The 13,799-nt window shown below is 39.4% G+C and overlaps 2 protein-coding genes across 6 annotated transcripts; both read right to left on the bottom strand.

Moving 5' to 3' along the window:
- Positions 1-2,040: 2,040 nt before the first annotated feature.
- LOC121625530 (4-galactosyl-N-acetylglucosaminide 3-alpha-L-fucosyltransferase 9-like) lies at positions 2,041-6,353 on the bottom strand. Of its 5 annotated transcripts, none has more exons than XM_041963645.1 (2): positions 5,835-6,353; positions 2,041-4,051 (listed from the first exon to the last, which is right to left on the bottom strand). In XM_041963645.1, exon 2 carries the CDS (start codon positions 4,042-4,044, stop codon positions 2,875-2,877), a length of 1,170 nt encoding a protein of 389 aa, XP_041819579.1. In that variant the 5' UTR covers positions 4,045-4,051; positions 5,835-6,353; the 3' UTR covers positions 2,041-2,874. The 5 variants fall into 5 exon arrangements, with proteins under 5 accessions (XP_041819579.1, XP_041819576.1, XP_041819580.1 ...); XM_041963642.1 differs by having other exon boundaries at positions 6,113-6,352; XM_041963646.1 differs by lacking the exon at positions 5,835-6,353 and adding an exon at positions 5,484-5,548.
- Positions 6,354-8,052: 1,699 nt separating this feature from the next.
- LOC121625531 (4-galactosyl-N-acetylglucosaminide 3-alpha-L-fucosyltransferase 9-like) lies at positions 8,053-10,351 on the bottom strand. Its single transcript, XM_041963647.1, has 2 exons — positions 10,234-10,351; positions 8,053-9,516 (listed from the first exon to the last, which is right to left on the bottom strand). Exon 2 carries the CDS (start codon positions 9,507-9,509, stop codon positions 8,346-8,348), a length of 1,164 nt encoding a protein of 387 aa, XP_041819581.1. The 5' UTR covers positions 9,510-9,516; positions 10,234-10,351; the 3' UTR covers positions 8,053-8,345.
- Positions 10,352-13,799: the final 3,448 nt, after the last annotated feature.

Raw genomic sequence — 13,799 nt, 5'->3', positions numbered from 1 at the left:
CCTCATTTAATTGCCTTCTTTGATTTCACATATTTTCAGTGACTGTTTTTTTCATCAGACTTTGTAATTCAGCTGTCAGTGGTTGATTGGAAATCAATGAGATCGACTCAGGTTGAACTAATGCTGTAAAGCTCCAGCTCTGTTTCTGTTGTGATGTAATCTGTTCTCTTCCTCTTTGGAAAGAGCCAGTAAACTGCATCTTGTAGTCATGCAGAAGTCAGCAATTTACCTACAGACTGCTCTAGTTTTTTTTGGCACTCTCTTACTTCCTTTACTCTGGGAGAGCGTCACTCGTCAGACAGGTGGCCAAAGATGTGGGATAATTCGACCTGTCTGTTATATGGCATCTGAGAGGGCCTAATTGGCTGAAATATTATAATTAATTATCTAAAAAGTTCAAATCTGGCAGCGGAATCTCCAACAGGCTCTCGCAGCATCAGCATCCTCTTTCAAATAGATTCCCATGGTTGTCTGTGCAATCTTCATCTTTGCCTCTGCAAAGTCTGCAAAGAGACAAAGACAAGAAGAAGAAGAAGAAGAAGAAGAAGAAATTCTGTTCAATTTTAATGTTTCATTCCTGAAAATGGACCAATGGAGTGTGAAGTACCAAGATTTGTGTTTCACAATGACCCAAACTGAGCATTTGTTGGCAGAAATGTGTCTAAAATTGTCTTTTTAAAGTTTCAACAGATTCACTTCTTCAGTCTAAAACTTTCAAGATTACACGCTCTGATATTTCACATTATCATCTATTTCCTTCCTAAGAGTAATTTTCTGTGTACCGGTAGATTCATAAAAAATGAAAAAATTGACACATTGTGAATTATTATTTCTCTCCGCAATAAGAGAAGACAGGTGTATATATATATATATATATATATATATATATATATATATATATATATATATATATATATATATATATATATATATATATAAAATCTGTCTTAAAATGATTAAAATAAAAACTTCATTGTACCAAAGCAACGCAAAACTTGTGGCATTTTTTCTGTCTCACATGAAACATTATCAATGCGCATGATGTGCAGCCGACGCCTCCAAATCTTCCAGAACTGACAGGAAGTTTATTTGGGAGTGGAGGGTCCTCGGCCACGGTGGGGTCACAGAGACACACAGGCACATCTTACTGAAGGCATAAAGATGGACGAGGTGAAGCTGGAAAAACGCTCGGATCGGATGAGCCATCAAAACGTTTTTTTCTCAGGTTTCTCAAGGCTGTCCGGGAACCGCCCCGCCTAATGCCGCGTCGCTATTATGACCCAGGTAACCGATCCTGGCTGTTATATATAGATTTTAAAATTAAACTAGAGTAGAGATGGAATTTATGGCTCTTTGAGGGGAGCCGGATGTTGGTGAGCTTGCCTCTTTTTTATATTTATTAAGTTTTAAGAAGGCACTGGAAGGAATGAATTTAGATATCCCATCAATCTGAGTTTGATTATAACCTTATTTGACATGTGTGGATTAGGTTTTAAAGTCTGATCTGGATTAATTGTAAATATTCCACAGGGTGGCGCCATACCACTCTGCTTTGACAGTGACGTGAATTACCCTGTGCACAAATTCTGTGTATGTATGTAAACCACGAACGGTTCCCAGCTGCGACTCGGTTCCGATCGTTCATGTTAACGAGCCGTTCAAAAGAACCAGTTCGTTCGTGAACGTCACAACACCAATTAACAGAAAAATGAGGAAGAGGATACAGAAATGGTACAGAAATGGATTTAGAAAGTCTCGTTTTTTTTAAACAGCAGCCTGAATGACAGGGATGAAAGCTGATTAAAGAGGTTTATTGACCTGCGGTTAACTCTGATCCAAACGGTCAATCTCCATACTTTACCCCTCACATATCCCACTGTAGCTGTCAGTGGCAACCTGCATACATCAGACATGTCAATGAAGTGTCATACCTCAATATGAAAGAGGAAATGCTGCGTGTTTGCAGTGAAGGAAGCATATTGAGGGGAGCATCAAAAAACTGCAGCAGGTAAATTATTGACTGACAAATTACAGTTAGATGCAGTTTTTTTTATTGGCTGCTTGCAATGAATATAATTTTTAACAACAAAATAAATTATTGATTCAAGAAACTCTATTTGAACTTGTTGCATTGCTGATTCTTAACATAAATAATTTCCAATGAAAAATAAACAATGTTTGCACCTGAAATCCCTCAAATGAATTCCAGGTGGTCCAATTTGAAAATACTTACAAAACCATTGAATGAAAAAAAGAAAAGAAAAGAAGACATTGATTTAATTCTTCATGTGTTTGTGCACAATTAAAGGTCAGGAAACAAAAAAAAAAACAAACATACAGCACATTGTCTCTTCCCTCCACTCATCTCCAGCCATGCAGACAGGTTCTGAGATGTGTCTGAGAAACACGTCACGTGTTTCAACACTACTACTGAACAATGAAAACAAAATTCCTTCCATCTCCATCACGATGGGGCGCAACAGTCACGAAAAAATGTGTTGAAAGAAATGAAAACAATATCACTATTTGACAAAGAGCCTCGTTGAACATAGTGATACCAGAAACAGTCTTCTGGCAGATTGCTGTGGCTAAGTTTCCTCTGCTGTGGTTCTTACAAAATGCTGAATTTTCCTGAAATAGCTTGTGTTATGTTTTAAGTATAAAAGTTATGATGAGCAATATATCCACAATAAATGAAGTATGAAGCAGCTGCTGACCCGTGAAACTACATGCACAACCACAGAATCCAAGGGTACCATCACTGCAGACTTTGGGTAACTTCTTAGAAATATCACAGTTGACCGCATTATGACCCCTTCAGCAAATCAAAAGACACTATCCCAGACTGAAATGTAACTTGGCAAATGTTCTCTGTTAACCCCAGTACCATTTGTTGAGATCATGAAATGCCTGGTATCCTTTGTGGTTTTGTAAGTAACCACAAGTTTTGCAAGCTTGTTCTTTGCCAAACCAAGAAGTTTTCACTTTAAACCTGCTTGTCCAGTTAAAGTATCTCATGTACTCAGAATTGTTTTGGTCAAGGTAAATAAGCCTCTCTGCAAGCTCCTTTGGAGTAGAAAAGTCATTGACATGGATGAAAGAATCTCCTGGGATATGGTCCTCATATTGTTGTCTTTGTGTGCCCAGAACGATTGGCACAGTTCCTAAACTCATAGGTCTGTATAACTTCTCTGTGATATAGTCTTTGTAAACAGAGTTTTCAAAGGAGAGATAGAATTTACAACTAGAAACTATCTTCGAATAATCTTGTTCACTGAGATCTTGGCCAAATGCCTTTCCATAGGTATGAATCTTGATGTGATCTTTCATTTCATTGTAGAACTGAACTCTCTTAAACTGTGCATTCCAGTTGCTCACAACCCAGCAGACCAGCTTGTCCTTTGCTGGCAATTTGAAACTCTCATCTTCAGGTGTCACTGGCAACAGATACCCATAAGGCACAGGAATATTTGAATCAAGCCGATAATTGCATGTCAAGTTGAAAAGGTGATTGACCTCAGGGATTGGAGCTGAGTTTGCAGGCGACTCCATATTTGACCACACCCATTTCTGAAACCAGGGACGCGGCTCTTTTGGTAAGCTTGCAAGATTTCCATGAATGTCCCTGTGGTGGAAGATAACCCCGTGGGCTTTGTGGTACAGAGACTTGTCATCTGTCAGGAGGCATCTTTCGATATTATAAATACCACAGTTGACATCAAACGTGCGGCCAAATGGCCACATCCAGATCAATAAAATAGTATCAGGCTCAGTGTCCACTGCTGCAGTCTGGACCTTCTGGTTGTCGTTGTGATCTGGATTAATGTGCAGCTCTGTGGAGCAGTTTGAGTTCTGGATCTGTGGTCCCTCTGCACACACAACTGTAGGACAGGAATGATTGCCTCTCTCCATGTAAATGTCAAAGGTGGGGAACTTGATGTCAGGCTTGTAGTATGTGCAGAAAAGAACTACAAAACTCATCACCAACAGGCTGCTGATGACAAATGGGCGCAGAAAAGTCCACTGGCAGGCTGAGGAGGACATGGCTCACCTTTGGAGAGAGAATAGATCCACTGATTATAGACAGAACATTTGATATGGCAATAAACTGTGGTGTCTGCTTGGAAGAAGTGGTGTATTATCAGGTAATCATTTAAACACAGGTAGTTACTGCAATTACAGCCATCAAGGTTAGAGTTCAAAAGTCCGAAGGTAATTTGACATCACAAAGTTACTGTAAAGGTCTATCATTATATCATCTTTGACATTTCTACTCTCTGGAGAAAACAGTATCTGTTTGAAACATTCAAAGGACTTTGGAGAGGTGCGTGCTGGGGCGCACTGTCGAATAACGCCAGGAAAATAACGCCGCACATCGCCTTCTTCAGCTGCACAGAGCTGATGAAATGCATGACCAACACACCCAGCAGAGCCTCTGCACCCTGAGTTTGTTCATTCTAGTGCACATTGCACTCAATATATTAAGTGAAAAACAATAAGGACAGCGTAAGATAATCAATAGCAGCCAAGAGGCCACTAATGGAGTTTGAGGGCAAAACAACAGGGTTTTATCTGTGCACTTGTCTGTGCTGCAACACCAAATCTCCATTATAGCTCAGTCCACAATTTTAAAAACAACAAATAAGCAGCTCAGAAATAGACAAAAAAAAAAGTTCAGTTTGTCTCGAATAATTCAGAGCTGAGGGGCTGTCAAATAATCTCCATGCATGTGTTATATTTCTTGGCTCATCATGCTTTTTGTGATGCAAAATCATTTCCACCACTGAGGTAATGACTTCCGTTTTGTTAAATAGAAAAACACCCTTTACTGAGAATTACTTTGAGAGTGATTTCTCATTTCCTGCTCTGCAAGAGCAATAGCCTGCAATGACAACTGATTGTGCTGCTGAGTGGGGAACCCCTCAGGCGTTTGGCAGACGTTACCTGAAAAGCAAGGAAAAGAACAGCATTTGCTACGTGCTGAGGACCCTGACAACCTCCAGCATTCAGTTAGCTGCAAGGAAACGACCTAGTAGCAGCTCGTTTCAAGACTTCCTCGGTTCCGCTCAAGACTGACTGACCCAAACCTGGAAAACCAGCTGTGAGTCGCATCATCATCATCATCATCAAGGAGAAGCAGTTCCAGCCATCGCTGAGATGTGTTAAATAATGCAGAAAGGACCCGGAAGGATGAAACACTGACAGCTTTTTCCTGTCAGTTCCCCACCCCTGTGAGTCACTCAGTACGGAAGTGTCGCTTGTGCATCGCGTTGCTCGTCTCTATGGCAGCAGGTTAATTCGGATTTTCTCCCCGCGCGGGCCTCCAAAAAGGTAAAAACCTGCAACCGCCTGCAATCTGCATTAAAATGCTTTTAATAAGAACCTCGTTGTACCAAGTCGGTGCGACGCAGCAGAGCAGCCTGTCGTTAAAACGAGGAGTTAATTCAGGACTGGTTAACAGAGCCTGCACATGCAGAGCACACCTGCGCACATGCGGAAAAACACCGGCGCTGCAGGCCGCAGGAGGGATGCAGATTTGCGATGAGTGGGAGGTCCTCGGCCACGGCTGTCAGGTGAAGGTCAGGTCACAGCAACAAAAAAAAAAAAAAAAAAAAAAAAAAAAAAAAAAGGGGTGAAGGTGTAGGAGCAAACAATGGCGAGGCGAGGTGGATGGAAGCTGGAAACACACCCGGATTGTATGACCCACCTAACTGGTTTTACAGGTGGAGCCACGCCTCACAAAATGATGCGATATGGAAGGAAATAGCCGGATTATCAGGTAAAAAAAAAGAAAAAAAAACAACCCGCTCCGCCACACCAAAGTGTTAATCTACCGGTTGCTTTTGAGAGTTTCTCTTATTATCTGTTGCCTCCTGTCACCTGCGCCCTTTGATCATAGCCGACAGCAGAGACTGAAACAGCAGCCTGAATGACAGAGAAATTGTAAAAGTTAATTTAAAAAAGAAGATATGAGCTATTCGAGGTTATTGATCTAGCGTTAACCCCCTGATTACCCTGATTAACATCAGCCTGCCGGCATTTATTTTACCAGCTGGTTGCTTAGTAACTTTACGCCTCACATATTCTCCTGTAGGTGTAGATGTTAACTTACCCGCAGGTCTGTGACACAAACTCGGTGAGAAAGCGGAAGGTTCAGGCGCTGTCCAAACACTGAAGACCCGGATCGAGAGCTCACCGTCTCCACTCACGCAGGGGAGCGCCGGACCTGCGCTGCAGGTGAAGCCAGGTAAAAGGTGCATTCCGCGGCACATCCGCTCTTCACGTGCTCGACGTATAGGAGAAGCGTTCCTGTTTCCGTCTACCTGTAAGTTCGGTTTAAACTGACCAGCCCCTCTCCGACACACCCATCCAGAGGCTGAAGTAACAATGAGTGGAATTTAATTTCACTGATATATTTGCTTCATAGAAACAGGACACTGATGCGTGGGGAGGGCTGCCGCTGCACCTGCAGCACACTCTAACCGCAGATGTGTTCAGTGCAACGGGCAAGAAATGTTTAACATGATTAACTTTTTTTTTTTAACTGTTAGAGCTGATAAAACTTTAACTTATTCCATCATCAGAGGCCTTTGAGGCGGAGCTAAAACTGTAACAAGAAACAGAGTAACAGTCTCACCTTGAAGCAGAAAAGCACTGCAAGCATTATGAAATGTTTCTTATTCATATCTTTAAATACTCGATTGCATTTAAAAAAAAAATAGATTTTAGGTATTTCTGCCAGACAAATGCTCATGTGTGCTGATGTGAATTTTCTTCAGAGTTTTGGCAAATGGAGTTCACGTAATTAATTTCAAAACGTGACAATTAGTTACACATAAAGAAAAGGAAATAAAAAATCAGGTTCGTTTTCTGGGATTAAAAACTGAACAGAATTGCTTCTTCTTCTCTTTGTTGTTTATTTGTCAGACCTTGCAGAGGCAAAGATGAAGACTGCATAGACAACCATCTGAAAGAGGATGCTGGAGATATATAATTGTAACATCTCATAACAGCCTGGGCCCCTCAGTTTTCATATACCAGAAAAGGAGATGAGGTGTCAGAAAAAAGAGCTTCTCCCATCTCTGTGGCCTTCCTCCTGTTGAAAAAAAAAGAAAAAAATCTCTATGGCCTTCCTCTTGTTGTTGGTCACTCTCCCACACTGTAAGTCAACCTTCCTCATGAAATACAGCAAGATAAGCTGTCTGTTCACAGGAAAGGAAACTTGCTAGGACAGCACCATAAAATCTAAAGGTGCTGGTAAATTATTGACTATAAGATGCAGTTTATTGGCTGCTTAAGACCAAAAACAGACAGAGACCAGAGGGGTGTACTATACTGGGTTACAGAGGTATGTTCAGCCTAAATCCAGGCAAAGGTGGGTCTTTAAACCCAGCTAGCTATCGGAACTTATGTTGCACAACTAATCTGTTCAGAGATTTAAATTGGCCCTAAAAAGCACCAATAATTATTTTCAGGGCAATTTTCTCTCTCTCTCCCCATTATCTCTGAGAGGGGTTTTAGGATTTGTCGAGCCAGCTCACGCAAAGAAAGCCCGGCTACGTCTAAATTACTTTGCGCTACGACACCCCCCGGTACCTTCACTCAGATTCAGAAACAAACCTGGAGCTTTTCAGCATAAGTACAAATTGACTTCATCATATAAATCTGAATTTGTAATATCACATGAACAGTACAGTCTAAAGTTGAGTTGCAACGTCTGAGCTGAGTGACTGAAAAGTCTCTGAAAGTTGAATGTGTGATGCCACAGAAAAGAAAAAATCACTGTGGAAGTTAAATGAGAAATTAAATTATTGAATCAAGAAATTCAGTCTGAGCTTGTTTCATTGCTGATTGTAAATACAAACCACTTGCTGATGAAAACAAATGTTGATAACCTGGGTTTTAATTGTTATACTATTAATATAATATAACAATTAATGGTTAAATCTAGATATATGTATTCATATTGTCATATGAAATTACATTTGATATCAAATCAATACTAGGTGGTTCAATTTGGTCCAATTTGAATATATTTACAAAACCAATCAATTCAAAAATGAAAAAAACATTTATTTATTTTTTTATTTATGCAGTGTTTCACAACTCATAATTGATAAAACAAACAAAAACCTACTGCATACTATATATTCAGCCACACAGACAAGTTTTGATCAAATCAATATTTTGATTCACAGTGATCCGAACATCTTCCAAATTATTGTGATGGCATTTTGTTTGTAGAAATTGGAGAAAGTTCACATGGAATTGCTGACGCCTACGTGTGCTGTGAGAGTTTTATTGTCAGTATCCCAGACTGAGACTTGGCAAATGTTATTTCTCTGCTAACCCCAGTACCATTTGTTGAGATCATGAAAAGCCTGGTATCCTCTGTGGTTTTGTAAGTAGCCGCAAGTTTTGCAAGCATGTTCTCTGCCAAACGGAGACATTTTCACTTTAAACCTGCTTTTCCAGTCTAAGTATCTCATGTACTCAGAATTGTTTTGGTCAAGGTAAATGAGCCTCTCTGCCAGCTCCTTTGGAGTAGAAAAGTCATTGACATGAATGAAAGAATCTCCTGGGACATAGTTCTCATAATTTTGTCTTGAAGGGCCCAGAACTACTGGTACAGTTCCTAAACTCATAGGTCTGTATAACTTCTCTGTGATATAGTCTTTGTATATGGAGTTTTCAAAGGAGAGATAGAATTTACAACTAGAAACTATCTTTAAATAGTCTTCATTACTTAGACGATGGCCAAATGCGTTTCCATAAGTATGAATCTTGACATGATCTTTCATTTCGTTGTAGAACTGAACTCTCTTAAGGCGCTGGTTCCAGTTGCTCACAATCCAGCAGACCAGCTTGTCCTTTGCTGGCAATTTGAAACTCTCATCTTCAGGTGTCACTGGCACCAGATGCCCATAAGGCACAGGAATATTTGAATCAAGCCGATAATTGCATGTCAAGTTGAACGAGTGATTAAGATCAGAGATTGGAGCTGAGTTTGCAGGCGACTCCATATTTGACCACACCCATTTCTGAAACCAGGGACGCGGCTCTTTTGGTAAACTTGCTGGATTAATGTTCCTGTGGTGGAAGATAACCCCGTGGGCTTTGTGGTACAGAGACTTGTCATCTGTCAGGAGGCATCTTTCGATATTATAAATATCGCAGCTGAGATCAAACCTTTGGCCAAATGGCCACATCCAGATCAATAAAATAGTATCAGGCTCAGTGTCCACTGCTGCAGTCTGGACCTTCTGGTTGTCGTTGTGATCTGGATTAATGTGCAGCTCTGTGGAGCCGTTTGAGTTCTGGATCTGTGGTCCCTCTGCACACACAACTGTAGGACAGGAATGATTGCCTCTCCCCATGTAAATGTCAAAAGTGGGGAACTTGATGTCAGGCTTGTAGTATGTAAAGAATAGAACTACAAAACTCATCGCCAACAGGCTGCTGATGATAAATGGGCGCAGAAAAGTCCACTGGCAGGCTGAGGAGGACATGGTTCACCTTTGGAGAGAGAGTAGATCCATTGATTATACACAGAACATTTGATATGAAAATAAACTGTGATGTCTGCTTGGAAGAAGAAGTGTGTTATCAGGTAATCGTTTAAACACAGGAAGTTACTGCAATTACAGCCATCAAGGTTTGAGTTCAAAGGTCCAAAAGTAATTTGATATAACAAGGGAAACTTTAAGCTAATATAGAAAGACTTCGCTGGAGGGTTGGGTTGTCTTTTTTTTATTTGTTCTTGTTGTTGAGAACGAGATGAACAAATAAGTGGGTGCTACCGCCCAGTAGGCAAACAGAGAGTCATGACAATCATTTCTGAAAAAGATTAAAGCATAAATTATCATCTCCAAGCTGGAGAAGCATACAGAAAAAAGTTCATTCTCTTCTCAACATCCACCCAAAACCTTAAATTGTGGTGGTGCCACCGTCAAGGTAAATTTCTCCATTTTTAAGTTATCATAATTTTTTAATCTATACTTTTTGTTGGATGAAAAGGCTTGAATACCTGATGAATAATTAAAAATACTTCGAAAAGGATTTGCGTTACTGTTTCGTCTGCTTGTGCGTTAAGATATAGACTGACGAGTCCCTTGCAGGATACTCAACACTTTAACTTTCAAACTATTAGAGGCTGATAAAACAATTTATCAAATCACAAAAGGCCATTGATCAGCTTATATCGTAATAAAAAACACAGAGCAACAATCTCACCTTGAAATAGAAAACCACTGTGGTAGAAAAAATAGTACAGAACTTTTTCTGATGTGTATTCCTCTAAATGGTACATTCAGAAGAGAACTTCCTTGTTGCCTCCTCTCTGAACCCAGACCATGAGTGTCAAATGTCCGTGCTCATTTCACATGCTGGGACTTCACTGTGGTGATAGGATGTCTCGCACAGTCACCTGACTTATGGCTTACTGGTCTCAGAGCAGCGATCACAGTGCAGGAAAAAAAAACTGTTTGCTCTAGTTTTATGTTCAGGTCATAGCATAAAGAGGAAATGTTGTACATGACACCAAGATGAAAAATCTTCATAATAAGACATATTTTGGGTGCATTTCGGTAAAGTAAGAGATAAGATAAGACGAAGGGAAAATTTGGGCGTTACAGACAGCAGACAATAGCAGTAGGAAAAAAATAGCAACAGAATAGAGAAATATAAAATACAAAATAAAAGCTTACTATATATATATGTACAAATTTATATAAAAGAGAAAATATATATATAAAAAAATCTATATATTGCCACAAAGAGCTATGAGAAATATTGCCATAAAAATATACTGCCAAAAATTCTCAAGAATTTCCCAGTTTTCATACAAATTGAACATGGGTAGAAATTGCACATGGTGGGTATGGATAAAGTAAGTACAGCATTTTCACTATTGCACAGTAATAAATAAATATGTGTCACAGTAGAATAGTAGAATGCATTTGTTGAGTACTTAATGAGACTGAAAAAAGTAATATTAATATATATTAATAATATGGACCCAGTGCTACATTAAGCCTTGCTGGAGTTGAACAGTCTGGCAGCTGTTAGCTGCGGTAGCGTTCCATTTTTATTGTAATATTGGAAGTGAATATGGCTGCGAAAATCTTCAGAATTAAATAGACACAGACAAACTAATAATTCCAGAATCTGCAACCTGTTACAATAATAATAAACTGCTCTGTGTCTTTATGGCCTTCTGCCCTTTATTTTAATGCATTTTTTGCACAAACTTTCCAACTAAATTAGGTGACAACATAACATACAGGGAATAAACGAAAGGAAGAAACATCATCCAACACAGTGGGCTATATACATTAGTGGAGAAAATAGCTGTGGTTTCACTGTAAGACAAGGCAATCAAAACAGGTAGGGTCACGCAGGTAAAACAGAGATAACGATGGAGACAGGAGCATAGTACAAAAGTACAAACGTACAATTATATGGACATTGATAAAGACACCTTATGGCCTTGTATGTTAAACAAAAATGTTTGTGTGAAGTGGATTGTAAAATTATAATAAAGCAAAACAAATAACTAAAGAGGTGCCTAATTCTGAAATCTGAAATGAGGAAAAGGCGGCAAAAGCAGTGGAATGGAGGGACATCGTAATGTCCCTTTTGCAAAATTCAAAGTGGTGTAAGCTACACCAGATCTAAAACCAGCTGCGCAAGGTGCTCACTCATACATACAGACTAAGAAAACATTAACTGGGAAAATCCTGTCGTTGAGTGGGAGTAGATGAGGACTTTTGTGTTGGCTCTTGCAGCCAACAACAGACCTGTGCTTTGCTCTTGGCTTTGTATTGGCACTGAAAGCAGTGCGAAGTAAAATGGTCCACAAGTTTTCCAGTCTTTGCAGGGGCATTTCCATCACATTTCCCTTAAATATAAAGTTAATCTACCACTTCTATCCTCAGATGGTGGCAGAACTTTTGTTCTGGTACTTGCAACCAACAACAGAGAAATTGGCTGCTTTGTTCATAACGTTTGTTTCCACATCTTCATATAACAACAGTAGATTCAAGATTCCTTTATTGTCATTGAGCATGACATGTCAATGAAATTTGCATTGCAACCCCCACAAGATAATAAGAAAAATAAAGATTATAAAATAAAATAAAGACACTAGAATGAAGTAAACCAACATGCAGTAAAAATATTCGTAAATGCAATAAAAATATACCAGAAATGAAAATTTGCTAAGACAATTAAAATATACTAAACAATAAACAATAAAATATACCAGTGAAATGTACTGCATATGCACACTGCACTTTTACACCTTCACCTCCACCTCCACCTGCACCTTCTGTGTACTTGACATTTAAGTACACACATGCTTAACTAAATGCTCAGCCATTTGCACTCAGTATATGCATTTTAGTATATTTCAGCTGCTGTTGGTAGATTTCACTGATTTCACTACCCTTTCCTATTTAGGTTGAGTCCTTCCAACTGCAGAGGGCCTGACAAACCACTACCTTGGTCTGGCGGGACCCTTTTGGACAAAGGCCCAAGCTCAGGAGGCACCTTTGGACAGATTGCATGTACAGCAGGGAGTTAGTACAATGGCCATCTTCCTGGAGTCCAGAACCCTGCACAGAAATGTTGACATCTGGGAAGGCTGGAGCTTGCTCTTAATTGTTCAGGCATAGAGCCCAGCCTTGAATGCGCTTAAAGAACAGGGCCACATGATGGCGTTATTGCTTCTCTGAGATCACACACACCTGCCAATTGTCAGGATAACTGAGGATCCTGAGCCCCAGCTGCATCATGGACTGTATACATGCATCGAGTTTCTAAGAAATATTAGAAAGAATAAAATTAAGATAACTTACAATAAAATAAACCAACATGCAATAAAAATATTCGTAAAAGCAATTAAATGGGACAGGTGATGATGATAGAGGGACATAATGATGATGGTAATCTGTGTAGGCATAGCTCTGTGCTTTATATACAGTTTATACAGTTTATACATATATATGTGTGTGTGTGTGTGTGTGTGTGTGTGTGATAGGCAGGTAGAAAAAATATTTTTAATGTAGATTTTTAATATTTGTGGTATGTTTAATGTAGACAGTGACACATCTGTTGGCTGTATTTTTACTTTTTTAATTCTTTATTTAATGATGTGCTTTGCAAGAATGTACTGCTGTAGTCTGTGACATGGGCTGCTCCATTATTTAGTAGAAAAAAAAACACAACATCATGTTTAAAATTCCATGTTTAACTCACAGATCATATTCAGTAAGGCAAAAATGCTGCAAAGCTGTGACAAATCAGTAGTTTGCCCTTTACCCTTGACCCAGTCTTCTCTTCCAAAGTCAAAGTCAAAGTCAAAGTCAGCTTTATTGTCAATTCTGCAGTATGTACAAGACAGAGAATTGAAATTATGTCACTCTCACTCTGTGACGAGAAAGAAATAAATAAAAACTGTACAATCTAAACAATGACACATCAAAAGTAGTGCAAATGTATCTGGTAGTGCAAAAAGAAAGAAGTTAGACTGGTGGTGATTAAAGGGTCTGCGTGTTGTTTTCCTGAGGGGAATGTGACACTAATCAAACATATTATACCGTATCTGATTCTCTGAGCTATTATTGGATTAACTCATTCAAAAGTGACAAGCCCCATGCAGAGAGGCCAAGAGTCCAATGAGTTTCTAGTTTTTATTTTTCGGATGATGTGATGTCGAGCCATTTTTTGAAAGAGCAGTCTGAATTTACTCGGACTAATGGGGAAAATATATACTTTCATCAGCCGAAACAAGTTGGCGA

This window comes from Chelmon rostratus, chromosome 22, assembly GCF_017976325.1.
Source record: "Chelmon rostratus isolate fCheRos1 chromosome 22, fCheRos1.pri, whole genome shotgun sequence".
Taxonomy (NCBI): domain Eukaryota; kingdom Metazoa; phylum Chordata; class Actinopteri; order Chaetodontiformes; family Chaetodontidae; genus Chelmon; species Chelmon rostratus.
Note: the sequence above shows the minus strand (reverse complement) of the source record. Positions and strands in the feature narration are given on the sequence as shown.

Coding starts and splice junctions, on each gene's coding strand:
- LOC121625531 (XM_041963647.1), bottom strand. CDS start 9,509: ATGTCCTCCTCAGCCTGCCAGTGGACTTTTCTGCGCCCATTTATCATC.
- LOC121625530 (XM_041963645.1), bottom strand. CDS start 4,044: ATGTCCTCCTCAGCCTGCCAGTGGACTTTTCTGCGCCCATTTGTCATC.